General features: G+C 42.7%; 2 protein-coding genes across 2 annotated transcripts in view; one reads left to right on the top strand and one right to left on the bottom strand.

Moving 5' to 3' along the window:
• Positions 1 to 19,413, bottom strand: part of LSM3 (LSM3 homolog, U6 small nuclear RNA and mRNA degradation associated) — a 22,339-nt gene extending 2,926 nt beyond the window's left edge. The window contains exons 1-3 of the mRNA XM_008070604.1: positions 19,355 to 19,413; positions 14,935 to 15,045; positions 9,953 to 10,048 (exon numbers count right to left, since the gene is read on the bottom strand). Of these exons, the coding sequence (XP_008068795.1) occupies positions 9,953 to 10,048; positions 14,935 to 15,045; positions 19,355 to 19,375 (228 nt within the window). The 5' untranslated portion in view covers positions 19,376 to 19,413. The remainder of the gene's footprint in view (positions 1 to 9,952; positions 10,049 to 14,934; positions 15,046 to 19,354) is intronic.
• A 202-nt stretch (positions 19,414 to 19,615) lies between these two features.
• XPC (XPC complex subunit, DNA damage recognition and repair factor) overlaps positions 19,616 to 23,412 on the top strand; it is a 38,029-nt gene continuing 34,232 nt past the window's right edge. The window contains exon 1 of the mRNA XM_008070602.2: positions 19,616 to 19,760. Within this exon, the coding sequence (XP_008068793.1) occupies positions 19,658 to 19,760 (103 nt within the window). The 5' untranslated portion in view covers positions 19,616 to 19,657. The remainder of the gene's footprint in view (positions 19,761 to 23,412) is intronic.

Here is a 23,412-nt window from a genome sequence, read left to right as displayed (position 1 = left end):
TGGAAGGATCGCCGGAGCCCAGCAGGTCGAGGCTGCGGTGGCCGGGAGCGGCCACTGCACTCCAGTCTGGGCGACAGAGTGAGACTCCAACTCAAAAAAAAGAAAAAAACAACAAAACAAAACAAACAAAAAAAAACTCTTGCTACTAACTGCCAATCAAGAAACCTTTGAATCAACTTGTAATCTGCAGTCTCCACTTGAAGAGATTCTGTTTCCCGAGGCCAGAACTGATGTAAATTTCACATATATTGCTTTATGGCTTCTTGTAACTTCTGTCTTCCTAAAATGCATACAACCAAACAATTCAACCAGTGGACACATGTTCTCAGGACCTCCTGGGAGTGTCATGGGCCTAAGGTCACCCACATTCGGCTCAGAATAAATCATCTTAAATATTTTACAGAATTTGGCATTTTTCATCAGCAAATTGATGCCCAATGTGGAACCTTAGAGAAGACTCAAGGCACCTGAAGGAGCCACCTGAACCCAGAACTAAGGTACCAGCAGGGGCCTACTAAAGCTTACCAACTTTGAGCTTCTCCTTGGGTAGACCTGGCAAGCCCTACAAGGCCACAGACCCCTCATTGTAGCGGGTAGTCCTTTTGGCTTATTCTGAGCTGGCCTTTTTCTAGGAAACTGAGGATTCTAATTTTTATTTCAAAGGTGCATTCTAGGTCTTCTCCATTGCCTTTCTCCCCAAATTAATCTCAATGGGCTAAGAATGAGAAAAGATAGAGAGAACGACTCCCTTTGGGCAGCCCCATTGGTTCTTCGGTGCCTCTACTTGCAAGTATTTGCGTAGATGAAAAAGTCTGAGATCATGCCTGGTTTTCTAGTACTCTATCTGGCTACGTTTTATGGTGTGTTCCTTTAACATCAATGGGCAAATTATACCAAGAAAAATTTGGAGCAACTATAGAGCTTAAATACACAACCTCATAAGTTCCCTACTACCCTATTTTTCTTTTCCACCTGTTTTAAGTCTGCTGTTACTTTTCTACTGATGTTGAGGTAAAATCCACTGTTTGAATCCAATCCATTTTTTATAAACTGACAACTCTGTATTGCTAGCTAACGGCTGGAGCTCCAAATTAAAAGCCATAGGATTTTTACTTATTTATATGTATGTGACTATAATACATACAAGTTACAGGGAAGAAAACTCACAAACTTGTTTTGCTGGCAAAAGGGTAATAATTAATTGCTTACCAGCCAGACTCCTATCTTTTCTCTCTCTGTGCTCTTTGGTGAATGGAAGGTAAAAATCACTGTCTCATCTGTGAGATTTTAATTAATGGGAAAAAAGGATGCATGTGATTAGTCTTGGTATAGCAACACTAGTGTACTTTTGGTACTTTGTGGCATGAATATTCATATTGTTTGATCTCTTTTCCTCTCAGAAATTTGTTTTCATTTGTCTTTGTTTGTCTGTCATAAAGAAGGGTACCACAGGATAAGGTTTCCCTCTTGTCTTGTTTTGCGTCCTTGGAGCTTGACGTTGTGACCATGAGGGGATCGTCTCTCAGTCTCTGCCATCTGAGGGCGTGAATTTTTGGGCTCTTGTCAGACTGGGAATCTGAGACACACAGATGTTTAAGCAGCACACCCTTCGTTCCAAACATGTCAAACTCTTAGGGGAGTTTTGTCTTAAAGGGTACTATCCCTATAGGGCTTTTGTTGTCTTTTGCTATCCTAAATCTATTTCTGGGGATCATGGACATGGGGCTTGCCTTCTTTATGCCCTCTCCAGGAATACCTCTTGCTTACAAATTCATAGAAAATTACTACCTGGGCTTTAAAGAGGTTTTTTGGATTGAGTTGCTATTGAAACTAAGTGCACCACTGAAAATAAAGATTTTAGAGATTTCTGATTCTAAACAACTGATGGAAAGGTTAAATTAAAAGAAAGATGTAATAATGTCATGGCTAGCCTTAAGGATTCTCCTTTCTGGTTTGATTGTTTTTACCTCATGTATCTGTGATTTTTGCCATTTAAGGCACTTTGGAAGAAATCATTGGTAAAAACAAGAAAAAAGTTTAACAGCCAGAAATGAAGCAGCTGTTTGTCCCAGCTAAAACCTGGCAATAAGAGATATGAAGGAATTTTTTTTAGAGTGTTATGATGAAAAGTCAGCTTAAGCTGGGTGCAGTGGCTTGTGCCTGTAATCCCGGCACTTTAGGAAGGGAGGCAGGAGGATTGCTTGAGCCCAGGAGTTTGAGACCAGCCTGGGCAACATATTAGACTGCATCTCTACAAAAAAAATAAAAAATTAGCCTGGCATGGTGGCGCACCTGTAGCTCTAGCTACTTGGTAGGCTGAGGCAGGAAGATTGCTTGAGCCCAGGTGTTCAAGGCTGTGGTAAGCCATGATCGTGCCACTGCACCCCAGCCTGGGTAACAGAGTGACTTGCCTGTCAGACTTCCACTGCCTTCTTCCTCTTGAACCAAAGACGTTTTGAATTTTTTTTTTTGAGTTGTAGTCTCACCCTGTCGCTCAGGCTGCAGTGCGGTAGCACACTCATGGCCACCCTAGTGTTGAACTGCGGAGGGCTCCAGCAGGAACTACAGGCGTGCGCTACCACGCCTGGCTAATTTTTGATTTACTGTAGAGACGAGGTCTTGCCAAGTTGCCTGTGCTGGTCTCGAACCCGTGGGCTCAGGCAATCCACTCGCCTTGACCACCCAAAGTGCTGGGATTACAGGTTAAACCATGGAGATGTTTTGAACATTTGGATACCTCAACTGACTGCCCTCCAGACTCTTAAGGAAACCAGTTTATAGACTGCTTCAGACATTAACCTTTGCTTTTCTTCAGTTTCCAGAAAAAATGCCTCTTATTAAGGATCTGTTTGCCACCACTGCCTATAGAGGCCTAGGCCATCTACCATGCCCACTTCTAAAATGTGGTGTAGTTGTTTAATGGGACTGGTCCACTCAACCTTTGACTCAACTTTTCTCTTCCACAGCCACCAACTCAGATTTTAGTATGCAAAGCTCCTAAGGAAATTCCAGATGGGGGGGACCTCTGATTCTATCTATAACTTTTTTAGATGCTACATTGTCATTGTGTGTCTCCTGCAAATGCTATGTCAGATACAGGAAAATAAAAAGGACACAATCAAAGACCAGGATCATGGCAGCTTGCAAAATAGATCTGATCTGGAATTTTTTTTTTCAGACTAAATGCTAGATCTGACTTTCTCTTACCCCTTAAGCATTTGGCTATAAAATTAGGTCAAACTAAATCCTTCCCCCATGATCCAACATCACTAATATTGAAACTAATATTACCAGATAGATCATTCTAGCACCTTCCAAGCATCTTCAGACCTCCTGACCACACATGCATTCCATGGAATGATTTTTGGCCAAGAGGGGGAACTGAAGACTAAACTCTGACCTTGCCAAATTCTTAACTAAGGGCCTGGGGAGATGCTTTTTTTAATTAACCATCCTTACATATCGTGGTTGACTTTTCAACTGACTCTGGCATAATATCACTTAACAGATAAAGAAGGAATATCAAGTAAAGCTGTCTCTTGGGGACTCCTGGACTCTGGGCACCTTTAAGACACTCACCTACTCTCTCTGAAGTTAGCCACCTAAGAAGCTTCTACTTATCAAAAAACTTGACTCCCTTATCATTCCTCAAGTCACCCATCTCCTTCACCACTTTCAAAATTCCTTAGATAACTTTTGCTACTTATTGCCAATCAAGAAATCTTTGAGCGAGACCTCATCTCTACAATAAATCAAAAAATCAGCCGGGCGTGGTAGCGCACGCCTGTAGTTCCAGCTACTTGGAAGGCTAAGACGGAAGGATCGCCAGAGCCCAGCAGGTTGAGGCTGCGGTGGCCGGGAGCGGCCACTGCACTCCAGTCTGGGCGACAGAGTGAGACTCCAACTCAAAAAAAAAAAAAAAAATCTTTGAACCCACCTGCAACTCCTTCTTGGAGATGATCTGTCTCCCCAAGTCAAAACAATGATTTACGATTTCTTGTAACTTCTGTCCTCCTAAAATGTGTATGACCAAGGTACAATTCAATCACAGGGGGCACATCCTGGGGATAGGTGTCATGGGCCTAAGGTCACTCACATTGGGCTCAGAATAAAGCATCTTAAGTATTTTATCATTTGGCACCACAAATCACATGCAAGTCCTGGACCTTCAGCTGGATATCCTGCTTCTTCCTTTGGGGTGGAGGTGAGTGTGTTTTGTTTTGGAAGTAGGGTTCTGCAGCACTCAGTGTTGATTTTTACAGCAACTCGACCATTAAACTCACAAATCTCAAGATAGCCACGCGGACACAAGTATACACACCTTTGTGCAAAGGAAACACAGCACACCAGCCCAGCACTTGCAGGCTTCTAATGGACATCTTTATAGCATTCCAAGGAATCTTCTCTGACAGAAGTGTTACCAGGTGGTGGCCAGGTGCTGTGGCTCAAGCCTATAATCCCAGCACTTTGGAAGGCCGAGGTGAGAGGACTGCCTGAGCCCGCGGGTTTGACACCAGCCTGGGTAACACGGTGAGACCGTATCTATACAATAAACCAAAAAATTAGCTGGGCATGGTAGTGTACACCTGTACTTCCAGCTACTTGGAAGGCTGAGATGGAAGGATCGCCTGAGCCTGCAGGTCAAGGCTGCGGTGGTCGGAAGCATGCCACTGCACTCCAGTCTGGGCAACAGAGTGAGACTCCAACTCAAAAAAAAAAAAAAGTGTTACCAGGTGGGTGCAGGAGCCACCCTGGTTGGACTGCTCCAAGCTCCACATAGGAACCAACATGTCTTACAACAGTTATGAATGTAGCTGCATAGTCACCAGGGTGGGTCACATCACACACAGGGAAAAACCCATTGCTATGGGCTCCTAACAGAGTTTAGAGCTCAGTCGTGGTTCTCTCAGTTGGAGTTCAGAAGCCAATACCCCCCCATATGGCATTTTGCCTCAAGGTTTCTCCCAAACTGCTTCCTCTCATTATCTATTGCAGGAAAGGAGAGGAAGAATGCAATCAGACCTGGCCCAACCATTTTACATAACCTGTCTCTCAGGTTCATTCAACCTCTGAAGAGAAATATTTGCAAGTCTTTCTCTATTTCCCCATCCATATTTCTGCTCAATAGAATTTCTCTTCTTCTACCTCCCATAACCTGTTTTACCAGAATGCAAGCCCATTCTTTCTGTTAACCTCAAAATAGTCTTTATGCTTCTGTAGCTCATTGGGAAGTTGGGTCTTCTTCATATTGAAGGTTCCGGTGTAAATACATTAAATGAAATGCAAATATTTTTTCTCCTATTAATCCATCTGCTTCATGCCAGTGATTTTTCAGCGAACCTTCGCGGGGCCAATAGCCATGGCCCCTGTAGCTTCAAAGTCACCAAGAGGGCATGCTCTATTACGAGGGTCACGTTGTCTCAGGGAAACCCAAGCTCTGGGCTCCTAGCAGTGTTTAGAGCTCATTTATTGTTCTCTCAGTTCAGATGCAGTTTACCAACCAGGGATCATTTTAAAATCATAGAAACGTTTTCTAACACATTTGACATTCTACTTTCATCAGGTTTCTAGGGAAACTGAACGGGTAAGTTAACCCATGGTCATTTTTCCATAAAGAAAAACATTTCTTTTAAGCTATTTGCTCACAGGTATACAGAGATGCTTTACAACTGTCAGAGGGGAAGCCTGTGGCAGAAACTACTACCTGTTCATACCTGTTCTTCCTTCTTTCCTGGGCACACAATTAAACCATACTTCCCAGGCTCCCTCACGTAGGGTCACATCGAGTTTTAGCCTTAAGAATGTGAGCAGATTCGAGACCCGCCTGGGCAGGCGAGACCTCATCTCTACAATAAATCAAAAAATTAGCCGGGCGTGGTAGCGCGTGCCTGTAATTCCGGCTACTCGGAAGGCTGAGGTGGAAGGATCGCCGGAGCCCAGCAGGTGGAGGCTGCGGTGGCCGGGAGCGGCCACTGCACTCCAGTCTGGGCAACAGAGTGAGACTCCAACTCAAAAAAAAAAAAAAGAATGTGAGCAGAGGCATGTGGCACACCCAGGCCTGGTTCACAAAACTACCCATGAGCATTCCACCATTCCTTTTTGCTACCACTGGCTGGATGTGAAATGAGGACAAAGACTTAGGAGTTGGTGAAGTCACAAGACATGAGGAGCCAAGGTTCCTGAATGGCTGTGTGGAGAAAACCTACACAGAACAATTATGTCATCAAGAAACACACTCTGACTGTGCTAAGTGTATGGTGGGCATGTCTTACCTGACAGCAAAACCCAGGCACACCCCCAAAATGACCCTATGTTTCTTAGTGAAGTGTATGTTTAGTGGTTTGAGATATGGACCAGGGGACTCTGGGAATGGCTAACCTAGATGTCTATGTCATACCTGTGAAGAACATCTGGACCCTGGCCCATTTTGTTGGGTTGTTGGACATGGGTTGTTGGACCAAGGCCCTTTATTTTAAACTAGGTGAAGGTTGATACGTAAAAGTTACTATATAAACAGCATGCTTACCACAAATAGTAGTGTTATTTTCCCTTTCCAGTCACCCGCCCCAGGATACCCTGTAAGTAAATCTCCAGCAAACCCTGTATCTCACCTATGTCTGCAGATCTTTTTTTCAGCCTCTCAGACATTGTGCTGTCCCTGTTGGACTCACTGGGGGTCCAGTATGATGCATATTTGGGGTTATTTGCTCCCAGTCTAACCAACATTAACTGATATGCTCACAAGAGCACACATTCAACAATCCACATGTAAGTTACCTCCTCTGGGCTTCCTGCTCATATCATCCAGGCAGGAGGTCATATTACAGACAAATAATTCTTTTTTTATTCTTTGTAGAGGCTGTTTCACTATGTTGACCAGGCCAATTTGAAACTCCTGGCCTCAAGTGATCCTCCTGCCTCAGCCTCCCAAACTGCTGGGATTTACAAGTGTGAGTCACTTCGCCCGGATCAAACAAATAATTCTTGACAAAGAAGGGGACATGGACTAGTACACGGGGTTCAGTGTGCAAACTTAAGTTCCCTTGGGAAAAAAGGACAGCAAAAACTATCAGAAAAATAGTTTCAATATATAACCCAGTCATACCCTGAATTCAATACATGATTGGTGAATTTCACCCAGAATTTAAAAAGAAAAAGCATGTGTGTGATAGGTGACAAGCCTTGGATCTGCAGTCTTTGCAGTGAAACAGAATCTTTTCTGTCTGAAACTAATTGATTCAACTTGAGATTAAATCTAAAGTCCTCTAACACAAACACTGAGTGTCCGTTATATGTCAGGTACAATGAAGGGCATTAGACACAGAGATGAATAACACATGAAACCGTCCTCCTAGAGGAGAAGGGATTGGAGAGGTGGATCCCACTCTCAGCTCACTGCAAACCAAGAGTAAGCAGCAGTGTCCCCTTGCTTTAAGAATGGACACCACAGATGAAGCCATTTCTGTCATAAGCATAAGTCAAGACAAGAGCATTAAAATGTTTATGAAGAGTACTTCTATGGCATAATTCTTAGGTTAATAATGTTACATGTCCTAGAATGGAATGACTTAATGAAAAAAATTTTTCATGAAAAAAAAAACATTAAAACTGCATATTCCATATTTGTCACACTTAAGATATTATTTGTAATCTTTAGTTGAACTGAAAAAGAAAAATGCTGCCAACTAAACTATGACACAATTTTTAAATCACATCATCTGTAAGACACAATCATGTTTTTTGATACCAAAATTTTTTAAAAGTGCATCTTAGAATTGGTACAAATAATTGTGTCCATGTTAAAAACAAACAAATAGTTACTAAACTATACCCCTGAAGGAAAAAACAGATAAAGAAAAAAATGCAATTCTTTCCTGGAGAAATAAGCCAGCCCAGAGGGGGGAAAAAAAAAGCTAAAGGTCCACACTTGGAAGGAGAGAGAGCTTTAGCAAAGGAGTCAAAAGGACTCAGGAGTAGTCAGTGAGAGGAGAAAAGTCAGGATAAAGCAGAACTATAAAAAGTAATGAAGGCTAACGTGAATGGTTACTATGTGCCTGTTACTAATCTGAAGGTTTTTCATGCAGCCCCTCAATGAATTCTCCTTAGTTGTATGAAGTGGGTCCCATTATTATCTCCATTTTATGGAAAAGGAAACTTAGCCACAGACAGGTGAGGTCACGTGGCTCAACTATAAAGGTGGTAAGCAAGGGAATCAAGATTTGAATCCATGCAGTCCTGAAATCTGAGTCCACACTTTTAACTACTATATTCTAGCAAGACTTTTCTGGCCAGGTGTTATGGCTCATGCCTGTAATCCTAGCACTTTGGGAGGCTGAGGCGGGAGGATTTCTTGAGGCCAGGAGTTTGAGATCAGTCTGGGCAACATACCAAGAACTCATCTCTACAAAATAAAAATTAGCCGGGTGTGGTGGCATCCCAGCTACTTGTGAGGCAGGAAGGCTCACCAAAGCCCAGGAGGTCGAGGCTACAGTGAGCTGTGATCATGCCACTGCACTATAGCCTGGAGTGGGACCCCAACTCAAGGAAAAAGAAAAAAAAGACTTCTGATGAAATCATTGGCAATATTAACAAATGCAAGTTTCTTATACTGCACAAAGAAATGTGTCAATGATTTAGAAGATCTGCGTAACGAAGTGAACTAATGCTTTCTAAATGACCAGTGCCTGATATAACCAAATCATATGTGAATTAAAGATCCATTTGAAGTACAAGACAGACCAGTGAATTTTCATGTAACAAGAGTATGAAAAGTTCAGATGTGGTTTCAGATTCCACACTGCAACCAATCTTTTAAAGATTTTAGATTCCAGGGTTATATGTGCAGGTTTGTTACATGGGTATTTCGCATGATGGAGAGGTTTGGGCTTCTGTTGAGCCCGTCACCCAAGTGGTAATCATGGCTCCCAATGGGTGATTTTCAACCCTTTGGAGTTCCTAGTGTCTGCTGTTCCCATCCTATGCCTGTGTGTACGCAGTGTTTAGCTCCCACTTACGAGTGAAAAGATGCAATATTTGCTTTTCTGTGTTAATTAACAGATGGCCTCCAGCTGCATCCACATTGCTGCAGAGGGTATAATTTCATTCTTTTTTATGAACGTGTAGTATTCCATGGTGTGTACGTGTGTGTACGTATGTATATGTATACATATACTTACCTAATCCACTGCTGATGGGCACCTAGGTTGGTTGCACATTTTTGCTATTGTGAATAATGCTGTGCTAATATAGCTAAATTTTAACAAACTACAACTTGTTGAATTTGGATGCAGTATCAAAGGTGAATAGCCACAAAACACACTTCTTCCTTTCCAACTATCTATCAGTGTGTGGTCAGATTATCTTCAACTACAACAATGTGTCACAATGGATTTAATGCAAAAAAAAGATCTAGCTGACATCAGTTAAGTCCAGCATTAAAAAGAATTGCAAAAATAAAGATACTCCTCACTAAATATTGTTTTAGAAAATCTAATTACTGGTCATAGAAATATTATAATAACGTGACAGGTTTTTCTGATGACTATTAAAAAAATTTGTTTCAGTTTCTAATACACTAAGTATTCATAAATCAAATCCACAGAAAATAAAAGAACACTGTCCAGTATTACTGTTACACACTAGCACACAGTGTATTGTCTTATCTCACTTAATCGGGCAACCCTACATAGTAAGTGGTAGCATTCCTGCTTACCAATGAAAAGAGTCTGCAAGGTTAATTTCCTTGCCCCAGATAGCCCAGGTAGGAAGTGGTCAACCCAGTACTGGAAACCAGGTCTGTCTGACCCCAAACCTTTGTTTTTAATTGCTATACTTTACTGAGTCCAGAAGTAGGTGTCAAAACATGACAGCCTTTCCATAAATCTGTGTTAAGCTGTTGAATGTAGAAAATAGTTGACATTTTCAAAGTGATGAATAGAACCACATGACTTACTTTATATATCTCTTCATATGTTTCTTCATCAATTTCTATAGTAGTCACAGTTTCTTCCACATCTCCCAATATCATATTTAAATGTTGATCATAAGCCTGAAGCAGGAAGGCGAAGAACCAAGAAATTTAATAATTAAATTGAGAAATAATAAATAGGGCTTATACTATGCAAATGGCTCAATTACATGTAACATGATTGATTTTTTTTTTTTTTTTTTTGAGTTGGAGTCTCACTACTTTGCCCAGGCTGGAGTGCAGTGGTACATGCGCTCACGGCCACGCCAGCATCAATCTACTGGGCTCCAGTGATCCTTCCACCTCAGTCTTCCGAGTAGCCAGAACTACAGATGTGCACTACCATGCCCAGCTATTTTTTAACTTTATTGTAGAAACGAGGTCTCGCCAAGTTGTCCGGGCTGATCTTGAACCCATGGGCTCAGGCAATCCACTCACCTAGGCCTCCCAAAGTGCTGGGATTACAGGCTGAGCCACCAAGCCCGGCCATGATTGATATTTATATCACAAACTTTCACATGCAAATAGAAATAATCCTGCCATACTAACATAATATGTCTTTGCAAATCATTTCCAATGATAACTTAATTGACCCGATAAAAACATAAAAACTGTTTATATGACCAAGTCAGTTTACTCAAAATAACTTGAAATTATTTTGTATTTAAGTATCTATCCTGCTTGCTATCCAAGGCAGTAGCATTTGTAATATTTAATTATGAAAAATAGCAAAGTCATCACTTATCCGTAGATTTTTTTCAATTCCACTTATAATGGTATGACAAGAAAAATACAGTAAAAAGATAAAATCCTCTGTTTGACTGCTAACACGATGGCATTGCAGTCTTCTTCTTTTTTTTGTCTGTTGGTCTTTATTATTATTATTATTATTATAAAGATGTGGAGTACAATTCAGGGTTAGGTATACAAACATTGATTATGCAGGTACCCTTGTGGATGAGGTGTGCCCTTCCCTCCCCTAGCAGTTTCCCTCAACTGCCAATCCCACACCCCTCCCCTGACAGTTTCCCACTACTGCCAATCCCTTTATTTTTTGTTTTTGAGTTGGAGTCTCACTCAGTCGCCCAGACTGGAGTGCAGTGGCCGCTTCCGGCCACCGCAGCCTCAACCTGCTGGGCTCTGGCGATCCTTCCACCTCAGCCTTCCGAGTAGCCGGAATTACAGGCGCGCGCTACCACGCCCGGCTGATTTTTTGATTTATTGTAGAGATGAGGTCTCGCTGCCCAGGCGGGTCTCGAACCCGCGGGCTCAGGCAATCCACTCACCTCAGCCTCCCAAAGGCGTGGGATTACAGGCTGAGCCACCGAGCCCGGCCAATCCCTTTCTTATAGTATTATAATATTTCAAGGTCTGCTTATGAATGAGAACATATGGTATTCCTTTCTTTTTTTCTGTGATAGATCACTGAGTATGATCTACTCCAAATCCATCCAAGTTGCCCTGAAATCTATATGTTTGGCCTCTTTATGGATGCATAATATTCCATTGTGAAGATGTACCACTTTTTTTTAACCAGTTCAACTTTGATGGGCAACATGGCTGGTTCCATTTTTTTTGTTATTGTGAATAGAGCTGCAACAAACATATGTGTGCAGGTATCTTTTTTGAGAATGATTTGAGTTCCTCCAAGTATATTTATAATAGGTGAATTGTCAGGTCATATGGAAGGTCAATTTCTAGTTCTTTCAGATATCACCAAAGTCTTCCAAAGAGGTTGCACTAGTATGCATTTCCACCAAAGTGTAAAAGTGTTCCTTCTTCTCCACAACCTCACCAGCATCTGTTGTTGTTTATTAAGGATGGCCACTCTTACTGGGGTTAGGTGGTATCTCAATGTGGATTTGATTTGCATTTCTCTGATGATGTGAAGCTGACACTTTTTCATGCGTCGGCTGGCTACCCATAAATCTTCTTTTGAGAATTGTCTATTTATGTCTGTTGCCCACATTTTAAAGGGTCTGTTTATTTTTTTTCCACTCGGTGTTTGAGTTCCTTGTAGATCCTAAATGTTAGGCCTTTGTCAGATATACAGTTGAGAAATAATTTTTCCCATTCTGTGGACTGTCTCTTGATGGTTGTCTGTTGGTCTTTGTGAAAGCATTAGTGTTGTTTTAATTAATTGCCCCCACGTGATTCTAATGTGGAGTCAGAGTCAAGCACAAGGGCTGCCAGATATGTTTGTGAAAGTTTTTGCTGGATGTAGTAGTGCATACCTATAGTTCTGGCTACCTGGAAGGCTGAGGTGGAAGAATTGCAGGAGCCGAGCAGGTTGAGGCTGCAATGGCCATGAGCATGTCAGTGCACTCCAGCCTGGGTGACAGAGTAAGACTCCAATTCAAAAAAAAAAGAAAGTTGAGTTCAGACAGGAGGTGACCTGTCCTGCTCTGCTTGTTTTTGGTTGGTCAGGTAGATCTGTGGGACCCTATCTTTATTGCTGTAGCAGGAATTGCCAGTGTGTATGGCAAGGGAGGACACATCTCCTGGCTTCTGGGTGTCCCAGCATCCTCCCTACTGACTCACAGGGCGAAAAGGAAAGAAGCAATGACACGTGGCTCTCTCCAAGATGATCCAGAACTTCCCCATTGCAGTCTTCTAAAAGCACACGGCAGGCCAGGCTTGGTAGCTTAGCCTGTAATCACAGCATTTTGGGAGGCTGAGGCAAGTGGATTGCCTGAGCTCGTGGGTTCAAGACCAGCCCTGGTAGCCTAGCGAGACCTTGTTTCTACAAAAAAAAAAAAAAAAAAAAAAGGCTGGGCGTGGTAGCATGCACCTGAAGTTCCAGCTACTTGGAAGGCTGAGGTGAAAGGATCGCCGGAGTCCGGCAGGTCGACGCTTGGGTGGCCAATGAGTGTGCCACTGCACTCCAACCTGGGAGACAGAGTGAGACTCCAACTCAAAAATAAAAATAAAAATAAAGGCACGTGGTAGGCTAAATACCACAAAGGTAAAGGCAGTAGATCAACATTCTGCCCATTTATAACCTATCCAGAACCTAAATGTGTTTGGCATCTCTGGGTTCAATCAATAAATGTTGCGACTAAGATATCCAATCCAAGTACCAAAGTTCATGCATTCTACTAAAAGGTGAACTTTCTGGGGCCGCATTCAGAACTCATTCCTGTTTACTTCCAACAAAGTGTTAAATGTTCACATCAAAATAAAAGAAGCACTGGGCACGGTAGCTCACACCTACAATCCCAGCACTTTGGGAGGCTAAGGTGGGACGGTCGCTTGAGGCCAGGAGTTGAAGATCAGTCTGGGCAATACAGAGAGACCTCATCTCTAAACAAATAATAAAAAATAAATAAAAATAAAAGTAACTTACCTTGTGGGGAACTACTAGGCAGGGCACACTAGTGAAAGCAAAAACATACAACTGAGGGTTGACAACAAACAGAAAGTTGGACTATTCAGCACAGAGGCAATTACGTCTACACAGGGAAGTAAAGAAGCTTCCAAAAGTTAAGAGTAATATGTCTCTCCATGTGGCAGACTTACGTAATTCAGCTCAATTCTATTTTTCTCCCCAAGGTTGCCACTACTCCATTCCTGGAGCTCTTCTTCCCTGAGGGAAGCTGCATATTAAAACTACTGTTTCCTTCAAATCCAGAGGTTATCTTTAGGTTTTATGGAAGGTAGAACCCCAGTACTTAAGAGTGGGGCTGAGGTCAGACTGACTAGATTCATATTCTGACTCTTTCTTTATGAGCTGTGTCATCTTAGCAAGTGATAGCACCTTTCTGGCCTGAGATTCTTCAATTGCAAAGCAAGGATATAGCAGCTACCCTCACAGGCTTGTTATAAAGATTGAATGAGATACACAACACTTAGAATAATAGTGCCTGGCATATAATGTTCAATAAATGCTAGTTATTTTTAATCACTTTAGTGTAGTGACAGTGATAAAAACACATTTAGGAAAGAAAAAGTCATCAATGAGAGGCAAATCCTTCAGTGTATTCTTTATGACAAATGGGATCACTTCAAACCAATTCTATATAAATATTTGCAGATATGCACAAAGGACATATGTATAAAAATACTTACTCCAGTATTATATATAGCAGCAAGAAATGAAAAGCAATCTAAACATCACTACTATCATATAAGAAGCATATGTATCATTAAAAATAATAAAGGAGATTTATATGCGCTCATGACCAAGAATTTCCAAGAAAGAGTCAGTGAAAAAAAAACAGTGAAAACATGAAAAAAAAACAGTGAAAAATATGTGTAGCAAGATCCATTTTTTTTGGTAGAGGTGGTGAATATAGTGCAAATGTATGCATATGTACACAATGTATAAAAATAAAGAAAAGATAACTCAATTTTTTTCCTGGTAGGGGTGAGACTTGTTTAATTTTTTAATTACTTATTTATGTTATATATGTGCATTTTAATTTCAGTAGCTTTAGGGGATACAAATGGTTTTAGGTCTGAGGTTTACATGTGCCCTCCACCCCCATCTGTGATTTTTTGGTGCCCCCACCCCTGTCCCTCTCCCCCTTCTGAGTCTCCAGTGAAGATGACCCAATTTTTAACAGTGGTTACCAATAGAGGAAATGGGATTTCACTTTTTACTCTATATATTTTGGTGCTGTTTAACTTTACATAGTAGAACACATACTTGTATGTATGTCAGTAATTTTGAAACATTTAAGTAATAATAGAGGACAAACAATTGTTATTTACAAATAAACAGAGGGGGGAAAAATGAAAAGAAAGAAAATGTTCTATAATAAACACTTCATAAGAGAAAAAATGTTAAAAATAAGAACAAAATACAGCTCTATATGGCTTAGAGCAATGAGTGACTTTCTACCTCCTTTTCTTCCACATTTCAAAATAACTCTTTCACACTGGACAGTTTTTACATTTCAAGAAAGTGAGGGCAGGAAGGAAGGACAAGGAATCTGATTTCAAGGTAATTTGATAAATTTACTTACATGTAATCTGCCTCGAAGCTCTCGGTCATTCCTCATTTTCACATAAATTCGTTCATCCAGGCTGAGCCTGATAAGATCCAAGGGCTCCTCTACAGTGTTAGTAGTTTGTTGCTGATAAAAGAAACAGGCTGAATAATGCAGTATTAGTGACAGTGAAGCACCTGAATCACTGCTATGCTGTGTGACCTTGGGCAAGTTATTTGACCTTTCTATGCCACAGTCTGTAAAATGGAGATAACAATAGTGTCTACCTAATACTGCTGTTGTGAGGCTTAAGTGATATACAGAGGGTGCCAAAAAAAGTATACATATTTTAGGAAAGGAAAAAACTGCCATACTCAAAATGTAGCGATAACAAAAGATGGTAATTCAACTTCAAAAAGTAGATAACATCTCTTAAAATGTGTATAGTTTCTGACTGGGTGCAGTGGCTCAAGCCTGTAATCCCAGTATTTTGGGAGGCTAAGGTGAGAGGATTGCCTGAGTCCAGGGGTTTGAGAACAGCCTGGGCAACTTGGTGAGACCTCATCTCTACAACAAATCAAAAAATTAGCTGGGCGTGGTGGCATGTGCTTATAGTTCCAGCTACTTGGAAGGCTGAGGCAGAAGGATCATCTGAGCCCGGCAGGTTGAGACTGTGGTGGCTGTGAATGTGCCACTGTACTCCAGCCTGGGCGACAGAGTGAAACTCTAACTTAGAAAGAAAAATGTGTATACTTTTTTTTTTGGCACCTGTCGTATATGAAGGTTTTAACAGTGCCTTTCACATAGGAAGTGCTTTATAAATGAGAATTAAAACACAAACACACACACATACACACAGGCAGGAGTTATATAGCAAAATAATCATGACTATACTGTTCCCTCAAAATCCAAATGGCCTGACCCAATTTCAGGGAGTCACTCTGAGGGACTTTAGCCTTAACTCAAATTTCTTTTTTTTTTTTTTTGAGTTGGAATTTTACTCTGTCACCCAGGTTGGAGTGCAGTGGCACACTTATAGCCACTGCAGCCTCGACTTGCTGGTCTCAGGCGATCCTTCCACCTCAGCCTTCCAAGTAGCTGGAACTATAGATGCGTGCTACCACGTCCGACTAATTTTATGATTTATTGTAGAGACGAGGTCTTGCCAAGTTGCCCAGGTTGGTCTCGAACCAGTAGGCTCAGGCAATCCTCTCACCTCGGCCTCCCAAAATGCTGGGATTATAGGCATGAGCCACCGCAGCCAGCTCAAATTCCATCTACTCATTTGAAAAACAATAACCAGCCAGGCTCGGTGGCTCAGCCTGTAATCCCGCACCTCTGGGAGGCTGAGGTAAGTGGATTGCCTGAGTCCACAGGTTCGAGGCCCACCTGGGCAACTTGGCGAGACCTCATCTCTACAATAAATCAAAAACTAGCCGGGCGTGGTAGCGCACACCTGTAGTTTCAGCTACTTGGAAGGCTGAGGTGGAAGGATCGCCGGAGTCGAGCAGCCACTGCACAAGAAAGAAAGAAAGAAAGAAAGAAAGAAGGAAAGAAGGAAGGAAGGAAGGAAGGAAGGAAGGAAAGAAGGAAAGAAGGAAAGAAGGAAAGAAGGAAGGGAAGAAGGAAAGAAGGAAAGAAAAAAAGAAGGAAAGAAGGAAAGAAGAAAAGAAAGAAAGAAAGAAGGAAAGAAAGAAAGAAAGAAAGAAACAATAACCTTGCAGCATTGTTCACAATAGCAAAAAAATGGAACCAACCATGCTGTTCATCGAAAAAGGACTGGATAAAAAAAAATGTGGTACATATACACAATGGAATATTATGCAGCCATAAAGAAGGACAAAATTATGAACTTCACAGCAACTTGGATGAACTTAGAGTCTATAATACTGAGTAATCTATCACAGAAACAAAGAACTGAGTATCACATGTTCTCACTCATAAGCGGGTCTAGAACAATTATCAAGGGGGGGATTGGCAGTAGTGGGAATCTGCCGGGGAGGCACACCTCATCAAAAAGGGTGCCTGCATAATGAACATTTGTATACCTAACCCTAAATTGTACCCACATCTTTAAAATAAAACAGTAAAAAAAAAAAAAAAAAAGAAAAACAACTTAGTGCCTACCATACAGTAGTCACAATGCTAAACAGAGGTGAAGGTTTAAGGGAAGATAATGAATTCAGTACAGATTTAGGCTACAAAATGGCTATTAAGATGAATATATTTAGTTGGCTGTATAGATTACTGTACTGGTTTTGGAGTCAGGCAGTCTGACCTGGATCTGACCTGACACTTAGGAACTGGGACTACAAATCAGTCATCTTTAATCCTCAGATTCCTTGTTCATAAAATGAGGAAGCCATATCCTTCCTTTGTTAAACCCAAGATTTTAAATCTGAGAGACCACCAAAGAGCCAGCTCTGATGCAAACACACGAGGGTCTTTATTCAGGCTCGAGTCTGGGCTCATGTTTGAAGCTGATGCAGCAGCTTCAGGGACGAGAGAGCCCCGACCCAGGCTAATACGCACCTTTTATACATAATTTTGAAGGGGTGGGGTGGCTTTACAAACTTGTGCACACAGGATTGGATAAAAACTATATGACGCAGTTACAAAGACTTTGGTTGATTTAAGTTCGATTTGCGCGGGCTCAGGCTTAGTTACTTGTGATGGACAAGTAACTGCCAAACGGGTGGAATGGAATGCCAGATAAGCTAGGTTTAGCGAGCAGGCAGGAGGTTTGAACAACACCGAGCTTACCAGGAGAGAGACGCCACAGAGGCTGCCACAATTTAAGCAAAGGAATGTCCGGAAGGGGCTTATTGCTTAACATTCACACACTGCTAGCAGCAGCTGCAGAATTCATATAGTAATAGTTCTTTTTTGAGTTTTTTTGAATCTCTTGGGTCTCTCACCTTCAGGGTTCTTGTGAGGACTAAACTAGCTAATGTATGTACAATAGTACCTGGTAAACAGACAATACTTAGAAATGGTTCCCATTATTACTATTAAAAAACTTTTGGAAACACAGGCTTCAGAGTTCAGGGGTGGAATGACTTGGGGTTATCCACATGGAAGGGATGCCTGTAGCCATGGAGCTAGTAAGATTATTCAAGGAGAGCTTCTTCAGTGAGTGCATGAGGCCAGTAGAGGAGGGTAACTGAAAGCAACAGTCTCTGCAGGTTCAAAAGGATAAATGAGAGGGAAAAATAAATTCAACTGGTGCCTGCCCCTCTCAATTCAACTGGTGTGTTAAAGGACCAGATAATCAATTACTGGCCAACAATACTACAGAAGTCATGATCCCCACCCTCAAGGAGTTCATTCTAGTGTAAAGAGGCACATAAATAATTACAATGCTACATGCACATCACACAACAGAGCCCAAATGCTACAAAATTATGCTATATGTATATCTCATAGCAAAGCCCAAATGCTACTTATGCTTCTGTCTAGGATGTCCACTGCCCACCCTTTTCATCATGCATTTACTACTGTCTTCCAAAGAGGCCTCCCCGATCATCTAATTCATCCACTCAATAAATATTTGCAGAGTGTTTCAAGCACTATTCTAAACTCCAAGGACAGAAGAGTGATCAAAACAAAATCCCTGCTCTTAAGGAACTTACAGCTCAGTGGGGGAAGATACACATTAAACCAAAAAGCATATATTCAATATGAAAAAATAACAAGCTATGAAGAAAAATAAACCTGGGTAAGCAGAGTTGGGGGAATGCTATTCTACGTAGGTGGGCAGGGAAGTCCTCCTTGGTGAGGTGAGATTTCAGCATAAAGCTGAAGAAGTTGTGGCTTGATCCACAAAGATATCTGAGAAAGAGGTAAGAGCAGGTGAAAAAGTTTGTAGGACCATCCTTTATTCTGCATACCAGTTCCTTGCTTCCTTCGCCGCACATCACAGTTCCTATAAATCTCAAGTATCTGTATCTAGTTTTATCTGTCCTCCCCCAGAATGTAAGGTGGAAGTGATGACAAGGATCAATGCCAGCGGTCCGTGGTGCTTGGAACAGTGTCTAACAATACAGAGCAGATGCTATGTATCCACTGCATGAGAAATTGTTGCTCTCAATCATGATAACAATTTCTTAACTTTATCATCATGCTTTCTATTGGAATCCTGACAGCTCCGTAAGACAGGCAAGGAAAATTATTTACAGATAAAAGTAAGACTCAAAAATAGAATTAGCGAGGAGCGTGATGAATAACCAGTTATCTGGAGGCTTCGCACAGGAAAAGATCTCAGCCTGAGGAAAACTCGCAGGGGGGGACGGCTTCGTAAAAGACCAGCAGATTAGGCCGTGGTGACCCGGGAGGAAGAGGCACGGCAGGCCACTTTTCCATGAGCTCGAAGAAAGCAGCCCTGGCACGCGAAGCTGAGTGGGGCCACAACTGGGAGCGGGAGCTACTCTGCGCGAGCGCCACAGAACACACTCACCTGCTCCACGTCGTCCGCCATGTTTCAAACCCTGCGCCCTTTCTCACTTGTCGCGAGAATTCCGGTCTCCGGAAGCGTGGGGAAACCCAATGCACCGGAAGTAGAGAGAAGTTTGTTTCCCGCTTGCTTGCTTCCCGCAGTTAATTGTGGCCTTTGGAGCTGGGCGGAGCTTCATCTGGGGGCGTGGCTTGGTTCACAACAAGGGGTGTGGCCAGAGCGCGCACGCCTGGGGGCGGAACCCGCGCTCCGGCCTCCCGTGGCCAGTGCGTCACTCGCGAAGCGGATCTTGCTCGCGCCGGGGCTATGGCTCGGAAGCGCGCGGCGGGCGGGCAGACGCGGGCGCACGAACCGCGCGGCCAGAAGTCCAAGGGCAAGAGCAAGGCCCGGCGTGAGGAGAAGGATGCGAGTGAGAGCGAGGCCGCGCCGGGTTCGGCGGTGCGATCCTGCAAGAGGGCGGAGAAGGCCCGGAGGCGGCCCGGAGGCGGGGAGACCGGACGTGGAGGTGAGAGGCTTGAGGCTGCCGCGCACGCTCCGCGCGGAGACGACACGAGGGTGGCCCGGAGAGGCAGCCCGTGAGACCGCTGGCCCGGTCCTCCCCGCTGTCCCTGCGCCTTCGTGCGACGCTCCGAGCGGTTCCCCGGCGGCCTGGGCTGATCGCGAGCTCCCCTGTGCAGCCTTTTCACTGTTCCCTGTTGCCCAGAGGACAAAGTCCAGCCTCGCGGCAAGATGCTGCGGGCTGAGCGAGGGGGAAAGGCATCGCAGTTTACTTTGATCCCCAGAATACGGATGGACCGGGACGTAGAGTGCTGTGGTGTGCTGACTCCTAGAATAATAACTTCAGCTGCATCTCACCCTAGAGTTTCAAGTTGGGATCCAACATGACTTCCCCTTGTGGGTGTCGGATAGGCTTCTTATATGTGTCATGGTCAAAGCAAAGATCATGGTTTCTCCCTTTAAATCTGTCCCTTCTCCAGTTTTTCCCATCCTAATAAAGGACCCTACCCACTTGTCAAGGCAAACCCCACCTTTTTCTTGCATGCACATGTCTCATCCGTCCGCAAGCCAAGTCAGTTCAGCCTCAGAACTGTGTCTAAGTCTGTCCACGTCTCTTAATTTCCATGGCCACCGCCTCTGTCCAAGCCACATCACCTTTCATTTAAGCGCAGTTTCCTCTTTACCGACTTCTCATCCCTTTGCAATAGTTCTCCATCCGGCAACCTGAATGATCTTTAACAACACCAACAAAAATCACGCCTGGCTCATACTTAAAACCTTCCTTGTTTTCTTTTCCTTTGCGTTTGGCATAAATTCACCTCCTTTACCGGCTACACTAGATGGTGCGTGATTGGGCTACTGCTCCCTCTCCTACGGTCTCCTGCCCCTCGCTTCCTTGCCAGATACCCTCTTTATTGGCCTTTCTGTTTTTCAAATGTGCCAAGATATTTCTCACGTTGAACCTTTGATGTTCTTTTTGCTTAGAATGTTTTTTCATGGCTCTTGCTGAGCTGATTTTTTCTATTTCTTCTGGTCTCAAGTCATATACTTCCCTGAGCATCTTTATCTAAAGGTAGTCTTTCCCAGGTATTATAGGACTGCAGTTATTGCCTTCTCATCCTCTCTCACAATCTGTAATGATCTTAATTTATTTGCTTCCTTTTTGCTTGCTTATCTAGTGTTTAAGTTTCATGAAAGCGTGCCTTATTTTTATTTTTTGAGTTGGAGTCTCACTCTGTTGCCCAGGCTGGAGTGCAATGGAACGCTCACAGCCTCCGCAGCCTCGACCTGCTGGGCTCCGGAGATCCTTTTGCCTCAGCCTTCCAAGTAACTGGAACTACAGGCATGTGCTATCATGCTAATTTTTCTTGATTTATTGTGGAGCTGAGGTCTTGCCAAGTTGCCCAGGCTAGTCTCGAACCCATGGGCCCAGGCATTCCTCTCACCTCAGCCTCCTAAAGTGCTGGGGTTATAGGTGTGAGCCACCACACCGGCCCAGCGTGTCTTATTTTTTGCTGTACCCTCTCCTGTCCTCCCTTCCGTTCCTTCTCCAGAGTATATAGTCATCCCTCAGTATCCTTGGGAAATTGGTTCCAGGATCCCCACGAATAATAGAATCTGTGGGTTCTCAATTCCCCTGTATAAAATGACACAGTATTTCCATATAACCTGTACACATCCTCTGGTATACTCTGGTATACTTTAAGTCATTTCTAGATTACTTATAATGCCTACTACAATGTAAATACTATGTAAATAGTTGTTATACTGTATTTTTAAATTTTATATTGCTTTTTATGGTTGTGTTTTTCCCCCTAAATGTTTTCCATCTGTGGTTGGTTGAATCTGGATGTGAAATCCGTAGATTGGGAGGACCAGCTGTACTAAGTACTCAATAAATATTTTGTTTTATTTTTTTTTGAGTTGGAGTCTCACTCTGTTTCCCAGGCTGGAGTGCAATGGCATGCTCATGGCCACCACAGCCTTGACCTGCTGGGTTTGATCGATCCTTCTGCCTCAGCTTTCCAAGTTGCTGGAACTACAGGCACGCACCACAAATATTTTAAACAATTGAAAAATGCATGCTGTGGAAGAGATTTCTGGGTCTTCTGAAATAACTGGGTAGAGGACTAGACTAGATAACTAACAAGGGCTCTGTCACACTAGATACTGTGATTCTGTACTGATTATAGTCATCTTCCACTAGGAAGTAGTTAAATGATAATAATTCCTAAACTTAGGAGGTGATTTGCCTCATAATTAATATTATGATTTCCACTTTATTCATTTACTCATTTACCCATTGAAAAAACATTTTTTGAGTATCTGCTATGTGCTATACATGAGCTAGGTAACATGGGAGATAGAGATATCTTGGAGGATCTTAGAGTAGCATGGACATCTGCACATGCAATATCCAAGGCATAGTGTGTTAAACATTGTGGTAGAAGGTACAAGGCTTTTGTGGCCTCCAAAGGAATAATTGGAGAGACTGAGAAATGCTCTCTGAAGTTGTTTGAGTTATGACTTAAAGGATGGTTACTATTTTAACAAGGAGCTGTGAAGGAGAGTTGGTATTCCATTTAAAGTGTATTCTGGGTATGTGGCAATCCAAAATTTAAAGGTTTTATTCTGATAGAAGTGCTACCGGCCTAGGTAGCACTCCTCCCAGCTTAGCACTTCACCTGGGTGCCAGCTTGGTCTAGTCTTAGCTTAGTATATGCTCTTGGGTAGGTTATTTTGGACAAATATTTGAGCCCTTCTGAACTTCCTCTGTGAAATGTAATAGCACCTTGCAGGGTGGTTGTGATTTTTCAATAAGGTGACATACAGAGGCTTTGGCAGGGTCCCATGTAGGTCATTCAACCTGCATGGTGGTAAGGAGGCACCTAAGCCTACTCAAACTCTGCTAGGCAGATGCGCTAACAATCAGTTCCCAAGGCAGCTTCCAGCATCGGGAGAGTTCCAGTCTCGCTGTGGTTGAGTGGAGGAGCAAAGCTTAACAATTGTGATTTGTACTGCAGGTGACATAATTTAGTGACTGTCAGTGTAGTTTCTGCATGCAAATGAAGGTGATCCTTTGCTGTTTTCAACAGATAGGAACAAAGAAACAGTCGTCCACATTAATTCCTTGCTACTGCTCAGAAACCTCTGATTTCTTTGTATTTCCTTGTTAATGTCTTCATTGTTGTAGGTCATTAGTTCCTTCAGCAACTATTTATTGAGTGCCTGCTATTTCCAAGCACCGTTCCAGGTAGTGGGATTATAGTGGTGACAGGTGAAATCCTGGCTCTCCTGAAGCTTATGATTAGGGAGGGGCAGGTGGGGCAGACAATAACAAGTTGTAAAAAAACCCAAAAACCAAAACACCAAATTTACATGGTGATGAGAGCTTTGAAGAAAGTAAAACAGGATGCTGCAATAAAACTTATGTGAGGGTGGGAAGAGGCAGCTAAATCTGAAGCAGTGTTCAGGGAAGGCCTCTGAGGAGGTGACATTGCGATCCAGTTACTGAATGTATTTTTGAGCAATTCATAGGAAGTTCTGGGAGAAGAGAGTTCTAG

The sequence above is a fragment of the Carlito syrichta genome, unplaced genomic scaffold, assembly GCF_000164805.1.
Source record: "Carlito syrichta isolate Samal-C Ts95f unplaced genomic scaffold, Tarsius_syrichta-2.0.1 Scaffold313839, whole genome shotgun sequence".
Taxonomy (NCBI): Eukaryota; Metazoa; Chordata; class Mammalia; order Primates; family Tarsiidae; genus Carlito; species Carlito syrichta.
This window is presented reverse-complemented; position numbering and strand designations above follow the sequence as displayed.